Source organism: Staurois parvus, unplaced genomic scaffold (genome assembly GCF_062004578.1).
Source record: "Staurois parvus isolate SC_StPar_1 unplaced genomic scaffold, SC_StPar_1.0 ptg000013l, whole genome shotgun sequence".
NCBI lineage: Eukaryota > Metazoa > Chordata > Amphibia > Anura > Ranidae > Staurois > Staurois parvus.
The window spans coordinates 14,966,209-14,991,289 of record NW_028317809.1 but is presented as its reverse complement, the minus strand read 5'-3'; the positions used below and the strand labels follow the sequence as shown (position 1 = coordinate 14,991,289).

At 40.7% G+C, this 25,081-nt stretch overlaps 1 protein-coding gene across 2 annotated transcripts in view; it reads right to left on the bottom strand.

Moving 5' to 3' along the window:
- Positions 1-1,543: 1,543 nt before the first annotated feature.
- Positions 1,544-25,081, bottom strand: part of SHROOM3 (shroom family member 3) — a 264,050-nt gene continuing 240,512 nt past the window's right edge. For both annotated transcript variants that reach the window (XM_089676000.1, XM_089675993.1), the window contains exons 8-10: positions 19,378-19,522; positions 7,821-8,093; positions 1,544-3,677 (exon numbers count right to left, since the gene is read on the bottom strand). In XM_089676000.1, the coding sequence (XP_089532126.1) occupies positions 3,330-3,677; positions 7,821-8,093; positions 19,378-19,522 (766 nt within the window). In that variant the 3' untranslated portion in view covers positions 1,544-3,329. The remainder of the gene's footprint in view (positions 3,678-7,820; positions 8,094-19,377; positions 19,523-25,081) is intronic.

Genomic DNA, 25,081 nt, shown 5'->3' with positions numbered 1-25,081 from the left:
ATATGTGATTTCTGCTATATCTCCCAGTGTTGTTTTGGAGTTGTGCCCAAGGAAGAGCCTCAGTCTCAAAATGCGTTGGTCATTAGGCCCACACTCTTTGGATTGAGATATAGTTCCTTGTTATATAAGGAAGTTTTTGAAATGCATGCAGTTAGTGATCCTTTTTTGGGATACTGATCAATGCTATGCAACATTTAAGCCTTTGTTTCTTTTATATTTTTATATGTTCAATAAAGTGATTATGTATTTTGTTTGTGTGTTAAAATCCCTGCCACACACTATCTTTTAATTTTGATCCTATTTTTGGGGTAGGTATTGATGCTATGCTTTAAAAAAATGTATATTTTTGGGGATCTTTTGAAAATGATAAAAAAGTGAGAAACTATAAAAAGCTGATCTGACTACCATAGGTAAACAATGAAGGGTATGGCATGGCAGCAAAAAGGTAAAGATAGACCTGCATGCTTGCCAAGCCAGCAGCTCAGAGACTACTCAATCCAATGGGTCAACATGACAACCAGCCAACTGGCAATTTCAGGAGGACAGCTCTTACATACCAGATGAAAACTTTTATATCTACCAAGTAGAGATGAGCTCAGGCACCCTCCAAACTTATCTCTTTCTGAACCTGGGCTTTGGCTGACATTGACTAAATATGGGCATGTGTCCAAATAAGGGCAATGACATCACTAGAATCCTCACACCTTTGTTTTTGTGTGCTGTGGGGCAGGGAATGACCCAGTTCGCTGCTCATTGGATTAGAAAATAGTGTGAAGCTCAGGTTCAAATAGAGACGAGTTTGGAGGATACCTGATCTCTTCTCAAGTAGACAGATGTATTGGTAAATAGCATGCAGATTAATAGCCTTATTCTTCAGGTACTGCAAAAAGCAATATTATTTGAGCAACTGGCAATGATTCACTGCAACCCTTTATTTATATAGATCAGATCTAATTAGATTCTGATTACATTTTAAAAGTGGTCATACATGATATCATTTGATTACACAGTCTCCTAAAGCAGGGTGTACATGTTCATTTTGTTTGTTCAACCAGCGAGTTGCACAGAAAAAAAAACAACTGACAGATTCCCGCATCAACACAAACAATGTGTGATATAGGGATCTTTCCCACTAAGGACCCTCCCTCCTGTCAGAATACACTGATCAGTGATGCAGCCATTGGCTGCTTTTCCAATATGACCTTTCTACAGGAGCAAGTCATTAGACTGGCTTCTGTTGAGCAGTCAGCAGTACACACAGACCAAAAGTCATCTTGTTTTTGCTGAACCAGCCAATTTTTGTTCCATGTATACCCTGCTTTAGACTTACAACTAGTACAATAACCTGCCCGATTATATACCGATTGAATGTATTTTTGTAGATCTTTGCACTATGTAGCTATTGGTATATTGAATAAAAAAGTTTGTAAAGATATTGTAGTGCAAGTGGTCATTTGTAATTCGTTCATGTTATTTTGCATTTCATCTAGTCCTTTAGCATGCTATAAATCCATGGAAAAAAACACAGAAAAATGTTATAAACTGGATTCCAACAAATTTTTTTTTATTGTCAATATTTGTGTTTTGTTGCCTGAAATCAGAGTTCAAATATGGTGCTGCATTTGTGTATGCACAAGGAAAACAGAAATACATAAAACAAAGTGGACAATTGAGAAGTGACACACAGTATATCTTTGCTGAGCAAAGTGTCTCCTTTAAAAGGACATGTTTCAAACAAGCAAAGCAAACCCCCCTTTTTTTTTTTTTCCAGAGACCAATGTAAGGCATTTAGGAAAACTGTCCTACAAGCAGCAATAAAAAGTAATGTCATCTATTGCTGTCATTTTCTAAGCTGCCCTACAAAATGGCACCTACAGTATGCACTCACAGGCAATGCCATTTTTTAAATTGGTACTTGTAAAACGTTTTTCCAAAAATGCATTTCATATATGTTAGGCACTGTTTGAATGTTAAAGGCTGGCATGTATTTTAATTAAATCTGTCACAAACCTTAGAAAATCACACTAAACAAATTATAAAAAAAAGAAATTGTAAACGGGTAACTTTTGGTGAAAACTACATGTCAAGGCAATAAGCAGATCCAGAGATGCAAGCTACTGAAACTATATAAAAATTTAAAGTATAATTAGAGTCAAAACTTTTTTTTTTAGTTTTGGATAGAGTGTTGAGGGGGTAGAGCCACTGCAAAGTTTTTATTGCTGTCTAGGTCTTCAATAGGGATATTCCCTCTAATTGTCTTCATCACCAATTTCACTGAGATTGGAAATCAGGGTAAAATCTAATTTTTGATTTGCCAACAGAACAGAATAGAGGTTAAATCTTTCATAACACATGTTCCCATGACAATTGTCTAATTGTGGACTTCCCACATATTGAAAAGATATCCTCTCATTTCTTGTTGAGTCTACAGGACAGGAAGTAAAAGTAAATCTCCCTAATAGGATGCAGATGGCAAAAATTGAAAAATAACTGCAATTTTAACCCTCCTCTACTCTATCTAAAATGAAAAGAAAAAATGTTTTGGCATTAGATATACTTTAAGACAAGAGGGCGCCACCCCATCCAGCCTCCTAGACCCTACTGTTGGCCCTTCAGTCTATATCTTTGGATCTATTGACATGCGTTTTTCACCAAAGACAACCTCTGCTTCTGCAATGCTTCATCAAATGCTCTGACTGCATTTCCTAAGTTTGTGAATTAATTGTGTTTTCTTTTACTTTTTTTTATTGGCACAATCTTTACAGACATTTTGATCAATTAAGCACAGGAAAATGTCAGCCATATAATTCCCTACATTGTTCTTCACATGGTACATCTGTCAATCCAAAAGGGGTGAGTTTATGTAAACTTAAAATGCAATAAAGTAAGTATTTTACTTACTGGGCACCACTGAATTAGTTAATTTTCATTACAACATGAAAAGGCAATCTCTACAGCAGAATAAAGGTTAGCCTATATACAAAACTTACAACATTGAATTACAAAAAAGGAGTTTTATAAATAGAAAAGCTGAGTCAATAAGGCATAAATCCCCCATAGCTACAGGCTAGAAGTCTCACAGTGTGGACACAAGAATAATGTATTGTCTTCTTGCTCCATTATGTGTGGTTTGCATGGATTTTCACTGTTCCCAGCAGCATCTAGTGAGCGAGGCAGTGGAACAACACATTCAGTCATCCCTTCATCCAGAATTTTCCTTACTTGACACTTCTTTGATTTATAGCCATTATTACTGTGGTTGTAACACAATTGGATTTGAATGACTAGCTAGTTAATGTATACATTTGCCTGAGTTGCTAAGAAGGACATTAAAGTGAAGTGGTCAATGGTGGAAGCATCTTTACATTCCCCGAAGAAGACACACCTTCTTCTTTCAAAGGCACTTTTCTGTTGTCCATGAAATCTCTAGGTAAACTTTCTAATAGGCAATCCAGTTGCTCCTGACCAAGTCTGATCTTATCGTCCACCTCCCTCTGTTCAATAAGAAGAGCTGACTTCATTTTTACAAAATGCTGGTAGTCCTGAAACTGGTCCCTGGTGAGGTAGTTTCCTAAAATATCCGTCACCAATTTTTCTCTGCGATCAAGGTTCTCCTTGAGTTCTCGGGCATCTTCATGTTGACCACAGAGCTGCTTTTTCTTTTCATTCCAGGTGTTCTGCAACAATGTATCAAACACACAATTGGTCAAACCGTAACGAGATTAGTCATACAGTACATTGCATACTTTTTATCAGTGACAGATCACCTACAGATTAATGCTGTATGTATAGAGGGCATATTCACATGGACACAGAGCCCTGTACAGTGTGGAAAGCTGTTTGTTTATCTTTTTGTACTAGAATGTAGTTACATGCAAATAGCCTATGTAAGTGAATGGATACACCTCTGTTCACCTGCACATCCTAGTTTAACAGGTATGGGTGTACAGCACCCAATACAGAGTCTGTGCATTTGGGGCTGTGCACCCATGCCTGCATGCCCATCTATACAGTCGATGCATGTGCATGCTACATGCTAGTACAAAAAGATAAAGAAAGGACTCTTCCTGCTGTATAGGGCTCTGTGCTCCCATTGTGGCCTTAGTAAACAAGAAAAAACTGAAGCTGTTAGGGCCCGTTCACACCACATGCAATAGAGCTGCACCACTAGCTATTTTCAGCACAGCTCCGATGCATGGGCAAAGCATAATGTCTTGTTTTTTTTATTTCAATGGTTTTTATTATTTTTTAACATTTTAACACAGGAGCAACAAATCACGCCCACGAAGGGGCTATCAATTGCAAATAAAAAATTAGAAAATTAAAAAAATCAATGCTCTAACATCAACAGAGCAAAAGGTGCGCCCACACAGGAGCTATCAGTGGTACTTAAATAGCAAAACATTAGTATAACACTGATAGTAACTCAAACTAAAGGCAGCTATTCACTGCCACACCAAAAACAAACAAAAAAAAGAGAATAGGCAGGAGGAGTGCAAAAGAAAAAAGATAACAAAACCAAGAGCAGGGATCCAAAAACGCCAATGCCAAACAACATAACATCCTCAGACTAGCCAGGGAAAGCGTGGGAAAGGCATATTGCAACCACGGCTCTCAAATTTTCAAGAATTTACGCTGGGAGTCGTTGCAGATACTTGACATCTGTTCATTGAGCATCATAGAGGTTATACGGTCCCGCACCCCCTAAAGAGGAACAAACGGGCTCTTCCAGGCCTGAGCAATTGTTCTAGTGGCCAACAAAAACAAATAGTAAGCCAACTTCTGCTGATGACCCAAGAGGCCCGGTATGGGTCAATGAAGCAAAGCATACAGAGAATCCCGTCGTATAGAGAGATGGAACAAGGTGAAAAGGAGGCCAAACACACAAGACCAAAAACAAATCAGTCTTGGGCATGACAACCAGATATGCAATACATCACCATGATGGCCACAACCCCGAAAGCATCGATCACTGCAGACAGGGTTCACCTGGGCCAAACAAGCCGGAACCCAATACCTACGAAACAATAATTTGTATGCTGCCTCCAGCGTGGTCGTGAAATGAACATTTAGCTATAGGCGACCTGGCCCTATTACAGTCCTTCAGATCCACAACTGCCCCCAGGTCGTGCTCCCACTGAACAACATATGAAAGAGAAGTATGCATCGCGCGCCTGTTCAAAGCTGCAAAGTGAAATAAGGCCCAGGGTGCCCGGACGCTGTTGGCAAAGCAGTTCAAAGGCAGATTTCTGGTACGAGAAAGCAGAAGTGCCCCACAATGAGATCAGCCAATGCCGCAATTGAAGGTAATGAAAAAATTCCACCGGGGAGACATCCTGTGACTCCCGAAGAAAATTCCAGGTAGGGAAGGACCAAGAAGTCAAAAAGTGTCACACCTGCGAAAAACCATTGGCCACCCACCAAGAAAAAACCCTTGGTTGATCTAAACCCGGTGGGAAGAGAGGGTTGTTAGTAATTAAGAGCAAAGGCAAGAAAGGTGACATCAGGCCACTGGAGTAACGTACCGAGTCCCACACTTGTAAGCCATGGAGCAAAATCAGACTCAGTGCCGTAGGGCGCAGGGCAGGGGGAAGCCATAGAAGCGTCAATGTCACAATAGGGGCATAATTAGGTAGTTCCAGCAGGACTCAGAGAGGAATCTCTGAGGAAGCGTGCAACATAGGCAGCGGGGAAATCTGGCTTGCCTGATAATACTTAGGAATGTCTTGTTTTTAAACATAGCAGGTTGCAATGTCAATTGTGCACTAAAAAGTAAACAGTGTGATGTGCCAGGGTCAATGCATTGGCACTATCATACAATGCACACCAACAGCCATGCATTTGCTGGAGTGAATGAGCCATAGATAAACATGACTGCCAGGCAACTAGCATTTTCAACAGAAAGGGTTAGATATATAAGCCATCATATTTCTTTCAGTACAGGCCTTCTTTATTGGTTTAATTGCAGTCCAGGGGCGGACTGACCATTTGGAAACTCGGGTACTGCCCGAGGGCCCGGGGTCAGTAGGGGGCCCCATGAGATACCCCTGGTACCTTTTTCATAGGCTTTTTTGAGTTTGGGCAAGGACACAGGGGCCCCATGATCCCCTATTGCCCGGGGGCCCCATGAGTTGTCAGTCCACCCCCCTGTTGCAGTCTATATATTTCATATACAAACTACAGAACCTATTAGAATATATAAAATATCAGTTCTGACAATTTTACTTGTGTAGAAACTTTTTCTGCAAAATGTCTCATTTTATTTTTGGGAAATTTGGGGGGAAATTGGATAAAAGTGAAAATAATCAATGGAAATCTTTTTTGCCGATAAAAAACATTCACCATTTTTTCCCCAAATTTAAAAATGACTTTTTAGTGAAAGATTCTTTAAGGGGCCACCGTGATGAAATATATCTTGGAACAAGTCTAAAATTCAGTATTATATTCAGTGCTTTTGGCTGCAAAAATCACAGCTGTTCCTTCTTGTAACCTTATGGAACAATTGCATGGAATTAGCTACATGGAGAAGCACTTATAATCTCATCTCATAAAAACTTTCAATTAAATATATCCATCAATAGCCACAAGGGATATAAATCCACTTTGTGTCCACAAAATGCATTTGCAAACCCAGTTATCACCTTGTAAGTAGTAGTGACATTATCACTGTGCTGTACATAGCCTGTACTGAAAGCAGAGAAGTGGGAGGGACCCAAAAGGCTCCACCCACCACAAACTAAAGGGGGTTGTATACAAGACCAGTCACCCTGCACAAAGAGAGAACGCTGCAGTGATTGGTAATTATTACAGGAAGTTCCTCCACAAAAGCAAGGTTTCATTTCAGGTTACTCTACAGTAGTGATGGGCCGAACATCCCCGTGTTTGGTTCGTGGTTGATCGATCGAACCTAATAAAGGTTCGAGCTCGAAATTCGAACTCTATGCAAGGATTAGGGAGAGAACCCATGCGGTTCCTTTTTTTAAATGTATTTTTTGTTTAATTTTTATTATTATTATTTTTTTTTGGGGAGAGTATTCCCCCCTCTATCTTCGGCAGTGTCCAGCAACACACTACACAAGGCTGCTGTGTGACTTAGCCGTGAATCATGATTGGTCAAAGTCACCGTGAGTTTGGCCAATCATGGCTCTCACAGTGTATTGTGATGTGATTGATCAAAGCATTGCACCTGACCTGTGGTCAGGTGTATTGCTTTGGCCAATCATGGCTCTCACACTGCACTGTGAGAGCGTAGTACATTGTGGGGCGTTCAGCAGGCTAACAGCCCGCCGAACGCCATTACCGTTTGTGTGCCCATACTCAAACATCAAGCCCAACATTACTTTATAGATCTGGAAGAGATACCCAAACAAACCAAAATTCAAGTAGGAACACACATGCCTCTTGTAGTTAAACAATATTTGCTTGTTGAACTTTAAATAGCTATTGAAACCCTTTCATTAGGGCATGTATACTAACTGCTAGAGGTCTTTGCCCTAAATTGCCAAAAGTCTTGGGATGTATGTGGCTTGCCAAGAAAAAGCAAGGTAGCCCTGAGACTTTGGGTCACCTCTGAAATGCTCTAAAAGAAACTGGTCAGTATAGGTCTCTGATTGTAAAACTCTCCACCAAAAACTCATGAGAGAGTGTTACATACTGAAAATGTGTATACTATAAGAGAGATGGATTCTGAAATAAAAAGAAGCTGATGAAAAACAGTAGATAATGAAAAACAGCTGAGCTGTAGGAGAGACGAGAAAGTAACTGAGACAGAATACAACAAACAGGCATTTATAATTAAATATAAAAAAAGATGAACATACCCGTTCTTCAGTATTGGCATCTTCACCCAAAGTGCGTAGTACATTTTCCACTTTGGCCAAGCGCCCTGACAGTGAGAGCAGAAGGTTCACCACCTTGTCCAAATCGCCGATGAACATTTTATACTTGTCAAACTCATTGGGTTTGCAGAGTTGCTCGATCAATGCCTCCACCTGCTCGCCAAGACTGTTGTTGACCTTTATATCAACTGTAAGACTCTCCTTGGCACCCTTCAAGATCTCAAGTTTACGGGTAAGATTGGCAATTAATTCCACCTGCAGATATGGGAACATATGTCTGATTAATTTCCAGTTACCGTATCTTAAGACATATATCTACTTATATTCCTAACACATGTTTTATGCAATATCTGTTTTTGTCTTGTAATAAACAGGCTAAAGCAATAAAGAGAGGAAGTTTGGGCAAAGACAGCAAAAAAATCAAGACAGAGGTCCTAATTGTTCCACATTCTACAAAAAACCAAAAAATGTAGTTAAATATGTGCAGCGGGATGCCAACATAACCCCCCCCCCCCCTTACTCCCTACCCCGCTGTGTACGGCTGCTGTTGTAATATTCTGGGCTTGGTAAATCTCCTCTCACTGCCTGCTTTCTATTTCCCCTCCTCAGTCCAGATAATCAGGACAAACAGCAAATCAGGAGCAACTTGGAAGGCGCTACTGTTGGGTCGCTGACCAGGTGGCTTTGCAGCCCATACTTGTTTAGAACCTTATCTACGCTATTTTAGTGTAGGTTCTACTCTGTCTAGCAGACTGTGTTTAAACTCACCTGCTGTGTGCTAGTTTATGTTCTGACTGCCATTTATTTCAACTCCTATCAATAGATTAAGAACAAATACTACTACTGTAAAGGGTGTGTGTCAAATTTCAGGTAATAACTTACAGCCATGTTAAAGGTATATGTAATTGTGCCTTATACATGCTTGAAGTGATTTCTATTCAACCAGGTGTGTTGAAGGGGTTGAGGTTGTTCTCGGAGTCGAGGCTCAGAACAGAGAACCCAAACATTTCCAAGCGGCTCCTTTGGGGGTGGTGTTACATACAGGGGCATATTTGCCACGAGGCAAACAAGGCGTTTGCCTTGGGTGGCATTTTTCAGGGGGAAGAAGAAGAGGGATGCTGGTTCTCCTGGGCACTGGAGCTGGGTGGCAGAGCGGAGTGAGGGTAATGCTGCCTCCCCCTAGGAAGAAGGGACTTTGAGTGTACAGCGGAGATACCTTCACCCAGATGGTGGATGGAGACTTCACCTTCACCCTTTCTGCGAGACTAAAGGTGTGCTTCTTCCAGCCTATGAAGATGGGGGCTATCCTAGAGCTGGAGTACCAGGTAATCCCATGAACAATGATCGTCTATGGGAGCAGTGATCACTTGGACTGACCATCGTCACCAATATATTCTATCACAGTGTGTGTGGGATCACAGGGCAGCCATGGTGTGCGGGGGTTGCAAGTGGGGGGGGGGGGGGGGCTGGCTGGCAGGTGATGGGTGTGTGTGTGTGTAGATTTTGTTTTGTAGATTTTTTGTGTTGCCTAGGGCAGCACAAATTCTACATACACTCCTGGCTCCATACACTACCACTCTTCAGCTTTTACATGCGTCTGGAATTCCCATGTGTAATCTGATATCCATATAGTGTCTTAGGAAAAGGTGCATTTTCCCAGGTAATAGGCAGTCACAGCTTCGCTAAGTTTGATTATTTGTACAGATTAGGGTAGGTCTGAGAACAAAGCACTTCATAACCACTAATTAAAAAGCTAAAATATTCTCAGGTGACAAAACACCAGAAAGCAGGTCCAGTCAAGCAAAACAGATTACCATAATTAGCAAGTTCTGTTAAAAATAAAGCCTTGCTGGGAAAGAAGATAGAAAGACTTAGCTGTGTTACCATTGTGTTAGGGTAGATTAAAATAACACGTGAATCCCACAATTTACAATGCAAACATGATTCAATATAATGATGTAATCCCTATATAATGATGTAATCCCTATATAATGATGTAATCCTGCAACAAGGCTTATTTTCAGAGCTGTAACTTTAAAGTGCATTAGACAGTTTTGCAGAGGCATATTGGTTATCACTGTGGCCTTGCAGTCCTGCTTAGAAATCACACCAAGGACATTATCTACATAAAAATGTATTTTCTTTCTATATTTGTTTGGATACTTTCTTGGTGCTCTGGTGGCCTTTTACAATCCAAAAACATAATGGTAGGTAGCCCTGAGCCTTTCAGTGCTTCCTATCAGTGCCAATCATTGCCATGTATCAGTGCTGCCTTATCAGTGCCTCCTCATCAATGCCCACTAGTGCCGCCTCATATGTGCAGCCTATCAGTGCCACCTATCAGTGCCTATCAGTGCAGCCTATCAGTGCCCATCAGTGCTGCCTATCAGTGCAGCCTTATCAGTGCCTCCTCATCAATTTCCACCAGTGCCGCCTCATCAATGCTGCCTCATAAGTGCAGCCTATCAGTGCCCATCAGTGCTGCCTATCAGTGCAGCCTTATCAGTGCCTCCTCATCAATGCCCACTAGTGCCACCTCATCAGTGCTGCCTCATACGTGCAGCCTATCAGTGCCACCTATCAGTGCCTATCAGTGCAGCCTATCAGTGCCCATCAGTGCTGCCTATCAGTGCAGCCTTATCAGTGCCTCCTCATCAATTTCTACCAGTGCCGCCACATCAATGCTGCCTCATAAGTGCAGCCTATCAGTGCCCATCAGTGCTGCCTATCAGTGCAGCCTTATCAGTGCCTCCTCATCAATTTCCACCAGTGCCGCCTCATCAATGCTGCCTCATAAGTGCAGCCTATCAGTGCCTATCAGTGCTGCCTATCAGTGCCCATCAGTGCTGCCTATCAGTGCCCATCAGTGCTGCATATCAGTGCAGCCTCATCAACGCACATCAGTGAAGAAGAAAAATTACCTATTTACAAAATTTTATAATAGAAACAAAGAAAAACTTTTTTTTTCAAAATGTTTGGTCTTTTTTTGTTTATAGTGCAAAAAATAAAACACCCAGTGGTGATCAAATACCACCAAAAGAAAGCTCTATTTGTATGAAAAAAATTATAAAATTTTCATATTTGTACAGTGTTGCATTTTCATTCAAAGTATGACAGCACTGAAAGCTGAAAACCAGGGGCAGACTGACAACTCATGGGGGCCCCGGGCAATAGGGGATCATGGGGCCCCTGTGTCCTTGCCCAAACTCAAAAAAGCCTATGAAAAAGGTACCAGGGGCATCTCATGGGGCCCCCTACTGACCCCGGGCCCTCGGGCAGTGCCCGAGTTTCCAAATGGTCAGTCCGCCCCTGCTGAAAACTGACCTGGGCAGGAAGGGGGTAAAAGTGCCCGCTAGGCAAGTGGTTAAAGGGTTCACAAACGTTTTCTCCCCAGCGTATGAAAGCACTGTTTCACTGGCTCTTCCACGTCTCTGAATAATCTGCACTAACTGCACTCCAATTTCTTAAATATAATAGATAAGTGTAGTGGATTTGTGATGCTATAAAATGGCTGGCTGCTCACTGCCAGCAAGGTCTGAACCAGTGCTGCTATGCTATGTCCTATGTACATGATGAAAGGCTTTACATTGTTAACTGCGAGATGCAAATCTTCACCACAGAAAAAAATGTAAATCAATCTCTGCCCCTTCACGCTTACAGGGTCTCCATGATTATTCTGTCTGTCATATCCTTTCCATGCAATGGGCAGCGAATTTGACCTACAAACACTTGTTTTCTTTTCATTAAACAGTATTGCTGTAATTCCAAAACACCAGCAGGCATAACGCCATTGTGCAGACACAAAAGTGGGCATTGATTGCCCAAGTGAGCCCTCCACTATCTACCCTCCATAATGACTGTGCTAATGTCTGTTCGTGTCCTGCACAGGGAAGAATGCCAACGTAATTATTGGCATGGCCCTAATCACTTAGATCTCTTTCTCCTGTTCCCAGGGACATGTGTCTCCTCTGGCTTTTGAATCAAATGGTAATGCTTGGGCAAAGGATATCTTCCTTTTAATGTGCAATTTGTCTCTCTCTACCTAAAATATAATGACTTCAGTTAAAACGTTGGACTATTTCTTATCTTTCATTTTGTTAGAAATATAGACAAAGCATGGTAGTGATATAATACATAACCTACCTCCTCCTACCCAGTGGATTCGCTAGCCTTAGCCGCTTCTGCGCCGCCCTATTGTAGAAATACCAATACAGGGCGGCACGTGTGTGCAAAATCATGTGTATTTACATGATTTTGTAGTTCTGGGTAGGGGCCTCGGCTGTCAATCACTGGGTCCCAGACGGTGATTACTCACCGGCACCCGGTGATTGCCAAGTCTCTCTGTATAAACAACACAGATCTCTCCCCTGTCAGCTCCTGCACACTGCTTTGTATGGCTCTGCATAGCAGAGCCATACAAAACAGTATGCTTACAGTGAAACACACACACAGCCCCTATAATGAAACAGCACAGCACACCGTTAACCAATAGGTCGCCCCACGTTAACCCATTCCAGCCCAGTGCCATTAGTACAGTGTCAGTGCTTTTTATTAGCACTGATCACTGTACTGGTGTCACTGGGGATGTCAATGACACCAAGTCAGTTCCCCCCATTGTCAGAATGCCCGCCACAGTCCTGCAGTCCTGATATAAGTCGCTGATCACCGCCATTACTACTAAAAAAAATAATTAAAAAAATTCCAGTATATATACTGCCATTTGTAAACACTATAACTTTCATGTAAACCAAGTAATTTACACATATTTGGATTTTTTTTAGCAAAGACATGTAGCAGAATACATTTTGGCCTAAATTTTTGATGAAATTTGATTTTTTAAAATTTTTTTACTGGACATGTTTAATAGCAAAAAGTCAAAAATATTGTTGTTTTCTCAAAATTGTCGCTCTTTATTTGTTTATAGTGCAAAAAATAAAAATGCACAGGCAATCAAATACCACCAACAGAAAGCTCTATTTGTGGAGAAAAAAAGACATAAATTTCATTTGGGTACAGCATTGCATGACCGCGCAATTTTCAGTTAAAGTAATGCAGCGCCGTAATGCAAAAAATGGCCTGGTCAGGAAGGGGGTTAAATCCTCGGGAGGGCAAGTGGTTAGTATAACAAAATCAGACATCATAGCCACACATGGCACAACAAGACTGAGAATGAAGAGACTGAAAGAAACAAGCAACTCTGACTAGAAGCAGACAGTCACCCCTCTATGCTAACAGTTGAGTTCTGGGTTTACTGACCAATAATGGATGAGCTGTAAGTACAAAGTATACTAACAATATACACAAAATGTGCTCAAACAGCAATCATGCAGTAACCCAGTCCTGCACTCTACTTTCATCTCCTATAATGTTTGCTTTGTTCAAAAAGGTTTAAAAAACTTTTCCTTTAATTTTTACAAACTGTTACCAATAGTAACCAGTCAGGTTTATCTTTTTCTTGTTCAATATGTTTATTATGTTTTTGCACAGGTTTCATCTTTTATCCTTTGGACGACTGAAGATGAGCAACATTTCCACTCTTCTTTTTGTTTCCTTCTATGCATTTTTTATACATCAGTGCCACACTTATAAATGAAAACTCTGTGTTATACTGTATGTTGATGACTAGTTGTAGCATGAGCCATTTTAAAGATAAAGGACACATCAGTAAGCACTCTGAGCAGAAAGAAGGTATGTACAGTGAGAAATGCATAGCAAGGACTACTCTAAGACCCCTGAGAGGATGCTGGTAGGTGGGAGAAGGCAGGGTGCTTCTGAGGGAGGAAGTCCTGCACCATGACAAGGCTGGTTTATATTTCCCACCCACATGCCAGGGAGATAGGAGACTTAAATAGATCAAGAACTGGTCACAAGCTGGGACTGGACTGTTCTCAAAAAAGATTGGAAAACACTATTAAAATTACTTTTAAAGTATTACTAAACCCAGGACCCTGCATTCACTATATCTGGTACCCCACAGTACACAGAACATGGAAATGCAATTATTTTAGTAAATAAAAACTGCTAAATACCTTTTCTAATCAACAGTATATAGCAATCTTGTGACTTATGTCAGTGTCCAGCACAGCACTGGTTAAAACTTGTAGGAGGAGTTTTAATTCTCCTCTAGAAGGATGCAGAACCCCTGACCTCTGTCTGGACAGTGCTGATTGGCCCTGTGCTGATCACATGCACTCTCCCAAGAAAAAAACCTCTCTAGCAATACACACCAAATTGAGCATGTGCAGAGTGACTCCACACGATATGTCTTATCAGGAGATAAGAGGGAGAAACTGGAAGAAGGGGAGGATCGGAGAAGTCAGGATCAAACAGACTTTTTACACAATGCAGAAAATGAACCCCTTAGGTTCCACAGTGAGTATAACAAGCATGATTTACTGCATATACAGACTGACTTTACTGTTGTGGGTTTAGTAACACTTTAAGGAGAAGCTTCTGATGTAAACAGATATTCCCTATACAACCTATTACAGGACAGTGAATAGGTTCAGCTTCACTTCCACAAATTATCTGTGGCATGAGTTAGGAAATAGCTTATTCCATTAAGCATACAGTATTCACACATACTTTGCTATGTTATAAAGTCGCTTTGAAGGCTCATATGCTATCTTCATTCTTGGGCACTTCCGCATTCAGCTTTCTAGCACATACAGTGCTCAAGATGTATCCCCATTCTCTGCCCTTGATAACATACTTTATGACAAAACGCATTGGGCGGAGTTGGAAGCCATGACGTCAGTGCACATGCACGCGTAGCCCCAACGATTCTGCGAGTTGTAATTTACATGTCTTTACTACGCATAATGTTCATGTGAGTGTTTTTAACCAGTTTTAAGCTAAATATGTATTAGATTTACACAATGGGAAGTGGTCTTGTTTTTTCTTTTTTGCTTATATGCCTGGTCTTGACTGTCTGGAGGGGTAAAGCGGACCTGTGATCTACTTTCTTCTATGGCGCTTCATATTGATGAAAACAACAAGCGCTTGCTGACTTCTCATTTGAAGGTGAGAATCTCTCCAGTAAGCCTCAGATTGGTTGGAAGAGCATGAGTCTGTGTCTGCTTGCACTTGTTGTGGATTTAACAACTTCAATATGGGGCATTTTCACCTCCTTCCTGCCCAGACCAATTTTCAGCTTTCAGCGCTGTCGCACTTTGAATGACAATGACACTGCAATACTGTACCCATATGACATTTTTATCATTTTTTTCACACAAATAGATCTTTCTTTTGGTGGTATTTATTTACCACTGGGTTTTATATTTCTTGCTAAACAAACGAAAAATGACCGAAACAAGTTTTTCTTAGTTTCTGTTACAAAATTCTGCAAATAAATAATTGTTCTTCATAAATTTAGGCCAAAATGTATTCTGCTACATTTTTTTCGATAAAAAAAACCCAAGTAAGTGTTTATTATTTAGTCTGTAGGAAAGTTATACAGTACACAAACTATGGTATATTTCTGAATTTCGACCAATCCTGATCTCATTTCTTGAGGCCCACAAATGTCAGGACAGTACAGATATCCCCCAAATGACCTCTTTTTGGAAAGTAGACAGTGCAAAGTTATTAGTAAGAGGCATAGCAAATTTTTTGAAGTTCTACATTTTTGTCATAATGTTTTGGAAAATAAAGTAATGAAGACAATTTTTTTTCACAAATAATTTTTTCACATACTGTCACCAGTGCAGTACAGCGTCATCACATAACTGGTGTGGTGGTGATCAGGTACACTGACTGGTGACAGTATGTAAAAAAATAAATGAAAAAATTATGAACATTTTTTTTTTAATTTTTTAATTTTCCCAATATTATTATGTCAACAATACAAAAATATTTTTCCTTTTTCTTTTTTATTATATTTCTTTTCTTTTTTTTAATGACTGTTTTTTAACACACTGTGACCAGAGCAACCTAATTTTACTATAGTAACATTGTACTACTCTGGCAGAATAATCAAGAATTTTTTGTTTTTTTTACACATTATGATTGTTTATACCAGTGAATTTCACTGGTATAAGCAACCATTTTTACTGAATGAAGTTGATTCATTCAGTGTGTATTGTTGCTATTAGCTGTGATTGGCCACAGCTAATCACATGGTAGTAATGGGCTGTGATTGGCCCTGTCTGTACCATTTGATCACTGTCACCAATCACATCTGACAACACAATTGTACCCAATGAATGGCATGAATCTAAGCCATTCATTGTTTACAATTGTCATGTGATTTGCTGTGGCTAACTAGGTTGTCAGTGTGGGATATGGACACCATCTGCTCGTTTGATCTCTTGATTGGAGATCAAAGTGTCTGGTAGGAGTCTGATTTTTTTCTTTTGTGTCAAGCATTTGTGGACACCTAGCACATAGCACTGTTATTGGATTTTGGGACTTTTAATTATTTAATATATGAATGTGGACTTATATCATTTTATGCAAATTTTTTATGTAGCAGTATTTATTTGATTTATTATTGTTTATGATTTTTTATTGTACAGCACTCATTTTTTATATACTGTATATCCTATACTTGGTGTGCTGGCAGCTCAGTTACATTTTGTTCTGTCACTTTCAGCACAGCGATTCTCTTTATTTTCTCTTGTGTCTGGAGACTCTGAAAATTCTTGTAATGGGTTAATCATTAATTGCTTTTTTTCTAAACAAAGGCTATTTCTGCTGAATAGGACAAAGTTCGAGCTCTGGATGGCCTTTGATATAAAATTTGACTAAGCTAGGCGGAAAATTAGCTGGTGAACAGTGACTGCATCCTGTCACATTCAGACACTCTCCAGGTATTCAGGCAGTTGTGGGTGTCACAGCTGCATGGATAAAATAGCCGGCAGGAGATTTCTCTATTTATTCTGTATAGCATGGACCAGGAAATTGATCATTCATGGAGGGCCATTTCCAGAAACTGAATTTTTCATGCAGTTTCCAGTGCACAAACAATCTTTTCAGATGTCTATTTTCCTATCTTGAAATAATGTAAAGCATGTGCCCGGCATCATTATATCATTTGGCACTGTATTTTCTAAAAAAATGTCTTTATAGTATATATACGATCACATTACTTTTGGAAAGGTCTTTTGCATAAAAGAGCTTTCACAAATCTGATGAATACTGTCTTGTGTGTCTAGAAAGCTCCTGAGTAATGCGTGCCACACAGTTTGCGAATTTCCTTTAGATTAGATCTGAAGGGGAAAAAATGAATAATAATTGTGTATGAGGGTTTACCCAAATGGATATAGTGTGAATAAATTCTTTAAATAGGCCTTCATATTTCATAGCAAGTTTATTGCTCTAATAAATCAGATCTGGAGCAAAATCCAACAGGTTGTAGTCAGCAGTAATTGACCACATCCGGGTAATAAGTCTTTTCATCCTCTAAGTGCCTCATGTAGTAGTAGCAAAACTCTGCATAGAATAGAGAAGAGAAGAAGCGCCTCTAAGTGCAGTATAGGTAACTTTAATGAATAACAAATGTAGAACAACTCACATATTTCATGATAAAAGCAAGCTCAAAAAGATGGGAGGACGGCTGTGTCAGCTGCATCTGCACTCGTAAGACCATGGATGTAGGAAAGAGCCAGCCGGTGTGTGTAGTCTTCTAAAGATGGCGTTTTGGAATTGAGGCGCGATGTTGGCGTCAGCGTGATGACGTGTGTGGACCAGCATGCATAGCGACGCATTAATAACTTTATCTGATTCCCAAATAACAAGTGCTTGTTATTTGGGCCGTCCTCCCATCTTTTTGAGCTTGCTTTTATCATGCAACATGTGAGTTGTTCTACATTTGTGACGCCAACATCGCGCCTCAATTCCAAAACGCCATCTTTAGAAGACTACACACACCGGCTGGCTCTCTCCTACATCCATGGCCTTACGAGTGCAGATGCAGCTGACCCAGCCGTCCTCCCATCTTTTTGAGCTTGCTTTTATCATGAAATATGTGAGTTGTTCTACATTTGTGACGCCAACATCGCGCCTCAATTCCAAAACGCCATCTTTAGAAGACTACACACACGGGCTGGCTCTCTCCTACATCCATGGCCTTACGAGTGCAGATGCAGCTGACCCAGCCGTCCTCCCATCTTTTTGAGCTTGCTTTTATCATGAAACATGTGAGTTGTTCTACATTTGTTATTCATTAAAGTTACCTATACTGCACTTAGAGGCGCTTCTTCTCTTCTCTTTTCTATGCAGAGTTTTGCTACTACTACATGAGGCTTGCCCTATTGCTATATGGACTTTTGTAGCCCTACATTGGACTTTTGGACTCTTTACAATTCCTAATAGCTGTTTGGTAGCACTTTGCGCTGCTTGTTCTCAATATTGAGTTTCTTGTTTATAGAGGAAACATTGATTAGGGTAATAACATTGATCTCTACTAGCCTCACGTATCATTTTCCCATTTTTGTTGTTTTCTGTGGCATATCCCAAGCTAAATACGTAGCACATCCACACTCTCTGACCCTCATTTCCTCTATTAGGTCTGCAGTTTCTAACCGTCCTCTCAGACATTACATGCATTGAACATTATGTGCAGCCCTTTGGTGATGTCAGGGGTCACATGTGAGACCCCCTTCTGCTCATAAATTGCCAACCAATGACTTATATTATGATATGGATTAATAGAATGAAACCACAATGTATGATATGCTGTATGTGTGTTATGGTGCATTGTCATTTATTCCACATGGTATCCTGATGCACATACACATTAACTACTTGCCCTCCAGAGGATTTACCCTCGTTGCTGACCAGGTCATTTTTTGCGATATGGTGCTGCGTTACTTTAACTGACAATTGCAATCATGCAATGCTGTAGATAAATTAAATTTATGTTATTGTTTTCCCACAAATAAAGCATTCTTTAGGTGGTATTCAATCGCCTCTGTGGTTTTTATTTTGTTGTGCTTAAACCAAAAAAATACGGACAACTTTGAAAAAAATACAATATTTTTGACTTTTTGCTATAAAATATATAAAAAAACATTTAAAAAATCAAATTTCTTCATAAATTTAGGCCAAAATGTATTCTGCTACATGTCTTTGCTAAAAAAAAATCCCAATAATTGTATATTAATTGGTTTGCGTGAAAGTTATAGCGTCTACAAATGGCAGTATAGATACTGGAATTTTCATTTTTATTTTTTTATTCTAGTAATGGTGGTGCTCATCGACTTATAGCAGGACTGCATTCTGACACTGGATGAGAATTGACTAACTGCCACTGACATCCCCAGTGATCATAATACAGTGATCAGTGCTAATAAAAAGCACTCATACTGTACTAATGACACTGGGCAGGAAGAGGTTAACATCTGGGGTGATCAAAGGGTTAACTGTGTGCTGTGTGTGTTTTAAATTGTGTGCTGTTTTACTTGCGCGCACCCTACCCAGAAATGCAAGTCACCTATGTATACGTGATTTTGCGCAGCCGTGCTTTCCTGTAGCAGTACTTCTGCTATAGGGCAGAGGGCAAGTTGTTAAAAAGGTAAAACACAAAAACACCATTTACCTTCTTTCCATTTACATCATCTTTTCCCTCTGATTTTATGTGCGCATCTGTGATTTTTCTCAGGAGTTCAGCCTTAGAAGCAGACATGGAGTAATGGATGGAGGAGCTCAATACATTCTCTGTAGAGCTTTTCTTCTCCTCTTTCCTGTAGCATTACCAAAGAAAAACAATATATAACACATTGAATATTTGTGTTAGACAAATTGTAGCTACTTGCTAATGTTACAATGCCATGCCACTAACACAGTTTATCCAAACAGGCATGGCACAGAAGAATGATGATGTGCCAAGAACAGTAATCTATAGCAAGCAGACAAAATGGATGGATTGGGGTAGGGAGTTCCAGAGGATGGGTGAAGCCCTGGAGAAATCCTGGAGGCGTGCATGGGAGGAGGAGACCAGGGAACTAGAGAGAAGGAGGTCTTGTGAGGAGCGGACTGTGCATGTTGGGTGGTACTTGGATATTAGGTCGGTGATGTAATTTGGGGCAGTATGATGGACAGCTTTGTATGTCAGTGTTAGGATTTTGAATTTGATCCGTTGTGCAATCGGAAGCCAGTGGAGGGATTGGCAGAGTGGGGTGGCGGAAACGGAGAGGTTGGTAAGGTGAATGAGTCTGGCTGCCGTATTCAGGATTGACTGAAGCGGGGATAGCCTGTGGCGAGGCAAGCCAGTGAGGAGGGAGTTGCAGTAGTCCAGTCGTGATATGATGAGGAAATGGATGAGCTGTTTAGTGGTTTCTGGGGTTAGGAACGTGCAGATTTTGGTGATGTTGCGGAGGTGTAGTCTGCATGAGTTTGTTAGTGATTGAACTTGGGGCTGGAAGGATAGGTTGGGGTCCAGAATGACACCAAGTACTCTGGCCTGCGAGGCAGGCCTGATAGTGGCATTGTTGGACGTGATGGAGAAGTCAATGGGGGGTGGTGTGCGGGCTGGAGGGAAGACTAGGAGCTTGGTTTTGGAGAGGTTCGGTTTAAGGAAGTGGAGCGACATCCAGTCTGATATGTCATTTAGTAGGTTTGTGATTTGGGCGGAGACTGAGGGGATGAGGTGAGGGGTTGAGAGATAGATTTGTGTGTCGTCGGCATAGAGGTGGTAGTTGAAGCCATGAGAGTGTATGAGCTGGCCAAGGGAGGAGGTGTAGATAGAGAAGAGAAGGGGCCTGAGGACGGAGACTTGAGGGACCCCAACAGAGAGGGGGAGTGAGGGGGAGGTGGTAGCGTTATAGGTAATGCTGAAGGAGCATTGTGATAGGTAGGACGAGAGCCAGGAGAGAGCGGAATCTCTGAGGCCGAGGGAGTGTAGTTTTTTTTTGAGGAGGGGGTGGTCGACTGTGTCGAAGGCCATGGAGAGGTCGAGGAGTAGGAGCACTGAATAGTGGCCATTAGCTTTGGCGGTTAGAAGGTTGTTGGAGAGTTTGAGTAAGGCAGTTTCGGTGGAGTGTAGGGGACGGAAGCTGGACTGTAGGGGATCGAAGAGGTTGTTGTCGTTGAGGTGAGAGCTAAGGCGATTGTAGACTAAGCGCTCGAGGAATTTGGATGTGAATGGGAGCAGGGAGATGGGTCTAAGGTTGTTCGGGTCATTGGGGTCCAGGGAGGGCTTTTTAAGTATGGGAGTGATGTGCGTGTGCTTCAGAGGGGAGGGGAATGTGCTGGAAGAGAGGGAGATATTAAAGATGTGGGTGAGGGAGCGTAGGATGGAGGGGGAGGGAGGTCGTAGGAATTGTGAGGGGATAGGGTCGAGGGGGCAGGTGGTGAGTCGGGCATCAGAGAAGACCTTGGTGACCTCCTCGATGGTAGTAAGGTCGAAGGTGTGGAGTGTTGAGGGGGCTTCAGTGTGAGGAATGTTAGGTGGGGTGGAGGTCAGAGCAGTGGTGAGGCCGAGGGAGAGGGGTGATGAGGGAGTAGCTGTGTGAGAGGGGACAGGTTTGGAGGGAGTTTGAGCAGTGGCGATCTCCCTGCAAATTGCGTCAATCTTGTTTTTGAAGTGATTGGCAATCTCAAGGGCGGTGAGTGAGGTGCTTGTTGGAGGTGGGGGCGGAGAGAGCAGAGAGTTAAAGGTGGAGAAGAGTCGGTGAGGATTGCAGCAGAGGGTGTTGATGAGGGTCAAGAAACAGGCTTGTTTGGCAGTGTGGAAGGAGGAGGTGTAGGTGTGAAAGGCAGATTTATAGCAGGTGATGGGAATATATCTATATCTTACCATACATAAAAAGCATGAAATAGTTATAACTTAAAATAACTTGAAGTCATAACTTGGAATGGATTCTAAGAATGGACAGAACACAGCTTAATTATTTTATAATAATAGTATTTTTAGGATTAAAAACTGATTTGCAGTACAAAAAGCACTCTTTCATTTGCCACATGGTGGCGCCATTGCCACCCATTGTAATTCCCTTCACATCTATTTCTCCAGGTATTTACTTATTGGTGTTACATATTTTTTTGTGAACGTCAATGATTACACCTCCCTAGCGGTATGATTATTTCAGATTTTTGGTGCTGAAAGCGGTACCATTTTTTGCATGGAAATATGTATTTTTTTTTATTGTAGGCCTGTAATTTAGGAATAACTCACTGAAATCTGTCCAAACAAGAGTCTATTAAACATTCCGGATATGATAAAACTTGAAACGCAAAATCATAAATTATAATTTAATAAATAATCATAAAAAATAAAAATAATAAATGTAATTAAATAATATAATCAAACCAAAAACACTGAAATTTGAAATATAGCGCCAAGTTCGCACATCGCTGAGCAAAGTCTCAAAATCGTTTTCAGTGTCTGATGACGAATTTCCCCACGAATCATTATTACTTAATTCTGCAAGTAGTTCTGATTTACTATCGCTGTTCTCTAGCTGATCTAAAACCGCTTTTGAAATAAAGGGACGCTTTTTTGGACACCATGGACTTTTCTAAGTTTCCAGGCAGAAAGAACAGTCAAAATGCAGGCAGGGGACAGGACAAAGCAGTAGGGACAAAATGTATGTGAAATGTTTTGAAACAGTAATGTTTCACTATGTAATAATCATTTTTAAAAAATGAAATTTTTTAAAAAATTTCAAATTTGGCGCCCGTACGTCCCGACGTCACAGGGACCGGAACACGGAAGCCGGATGCCGGCATCGGCCGAAGGAGATGGCTGGGGATGCTGCAGGGGACACATCGTGGGAGCGAAGGAGAAGGTAAGCGCTGCAGGGACTCCCTATGCAGCGCCGCATGGTAAGCCCGAGTGTAGCTTGGGGTTACCGCTTTTGGTACTGAAACTTTACCCCGAACTACACTCGGGAATACCGCTAGGGAGGTTAACTGACAGATGTAAAAATCATAACAAAACTAAACAGTAAATGCTTAATAATAATCCTCCAATGATAAAAAAAAAGCATAAAATTATACAGTAATGTTTACATAATAAATTGAATCCCAGCCATGAAACAACCTGCTTTGAATTTGCATGTTCTCCCTGTGCCTGCGTGGGTTTCCTCCAGGTACTCCAGTTTCCTCCCACACTCCAAAGATATGTTGGTAGGTTAACTGGATCCTTTCTAGGTTGGCCCTAGTATGTGTATGTATGAATGTGAGTTAGAGATTAAGGGTTAGGGACTGATGTGAATGTACAATATATACAGTATGTAGAGCGCTGGGTAAATTGATGGCGCCATATAATTACCTGACATAAATAAATAAATAATAATTGTTGTTGTGCCAAAGCTATATTAAATAATGCGCAGATAGGGTAATCACCCCTTGCCTACCAGGAGATAAAGGCCAAGCTAAAACAGGTAATAAAACCTGGAATCATGTTCTAAAAGAATTTATGAAAGAGCTACAATGTCCTTAGTAGTCAAGGGATGCTCTGTAATACAGTGGATAGGTTTGCTTATTTATTTATTTATTTATTTATTACAGGTACTTATATACCACCATCAATTTACGCAGCACTTTACATATATAATCCTCATGCACACTTGACGTCTTTACAGCTGCTGTTTTTGGCTTTTGATGGTTTTTTCTACAGCCAGTAAACCCCCCAGCATGTTATCCTATGTGTCCATGCACACACAGACTGTAATCAACGTTTTTTTGCTGGAAAAACCCCCAGGAGTTTTTTAGCTGTAAAAATGCTTTAACGCTGAAAAATACGCCAAAACACGGTAAAATGCGGTAAAGCACGGCAAACCAGCGTTTTTAGACTTTTTTGGTAAAATTTTTTTGGTAAAAAAACCCCTAAAAATTGTGAAAAAACACAAACACGAAAAAACACGGCCTAAACGCTAATACAAAAACGCTGAAAAACTCAGATTTTTTAACGTAACTTTACACAACTAATGTTACCAGCGTTATTGAAACTCCCAGTGTGCATGGAGCCAAATTGTACATTCACATCAGTCCCTAACCCTCAAGGAGTGTACAATCTAATGTCCCTAACTCACATTCATACATACACATACTAGGGCCAATTTAGACAGGAGCCAATTAACCTACCAGCATGTCTTTGGAGTGTGGGAGGAAACTGGAGTACCCGGAGGAAACCCATGCAGGCACAGGGAGAACATGCAAACACCAGGCAGGAGGTGCCGTGGCTGGGATTCGAACCAATGACCCTAGTACTGCCAAGGCTGAAGTGCTAATTATTTAGCCACTGTGCTGCCCATTTTTTACATTGATGTTTATTTTCATGTAAATATAAAATAATAATAAAAAATAATAGCAACAACACAACACCAACTCTTTACATCTTGACCATAAAGTTAAAGCGGAGTTCCACCCAAAAGGGGAAGTTACGCTTTAAAGATTGGTCCCCTGCTCCCCATTAACCACCTCCCGTCCGGCCGTTATATACAAGCGGCCGGACTGTGGCAGTGCAGGATCGGGTGTCCATTTATAAATGGCCTCCCCGCACCCTGCTTGTGCGCGCTCCCTGGGAGCGCGCAGCACTGCGATCCAGTGCCCGCTGTGTCCTCCGGACACAGTGGAACACCGATTGTTGGACGAGATCTCTGTACGAGGTCCCGATCATGTGATCACTGATTGGCCAATCAGTGATCACATGCAAAGTAGTAAGCAAGATGTCACTTGTGACATCATTGCTTACTACTTGTGAAATCTGTGGATGATCACAGAGGTCACATGGTACAAGGCTATTCACAACAGCCTTGTACCATGTGACAAGCTGTGACCAATCACAGCTCACTCAGTAGTTCTCAATGGCTGCAAGAATGCAGCTAGAGAGAAGGAGAAATGATTGCTTTTACATCCTTTATGGGTGTAAAAGCAATCAGTGTAAAAAAAAAAAATCACCCCCCACAAGTAGTAATGTCACCACGGTGACACTGTACTGCTAGGGTGACAGTATGTAAAAAAAATAAAAATAATAAATAAAAAAAATCTAAAAAAAAATCTAAAAAAATTTTTTAAAAAAAGTTTAAAAATTATAGTTTTGGTTATAAACTAATTTGTTTTTGTTTTTTTACTAAAAATATAATGGAATAAATTTTGGCCAAGATTTATGATGAAATACTATTTATTTGCAAACTTTTATAAGAAAAACACTTTATTTCAAAATTTTGGGACTTTTTAATTTACATAGCAAAAAAAATAAAAATCCCAGTGGTGAATAAATACCACCAAAATAAAGCTTTATCTGTCTAAAAAAATGCTAAAAAATTAATATGGGTACAGTGTTGCATGACCGTGCA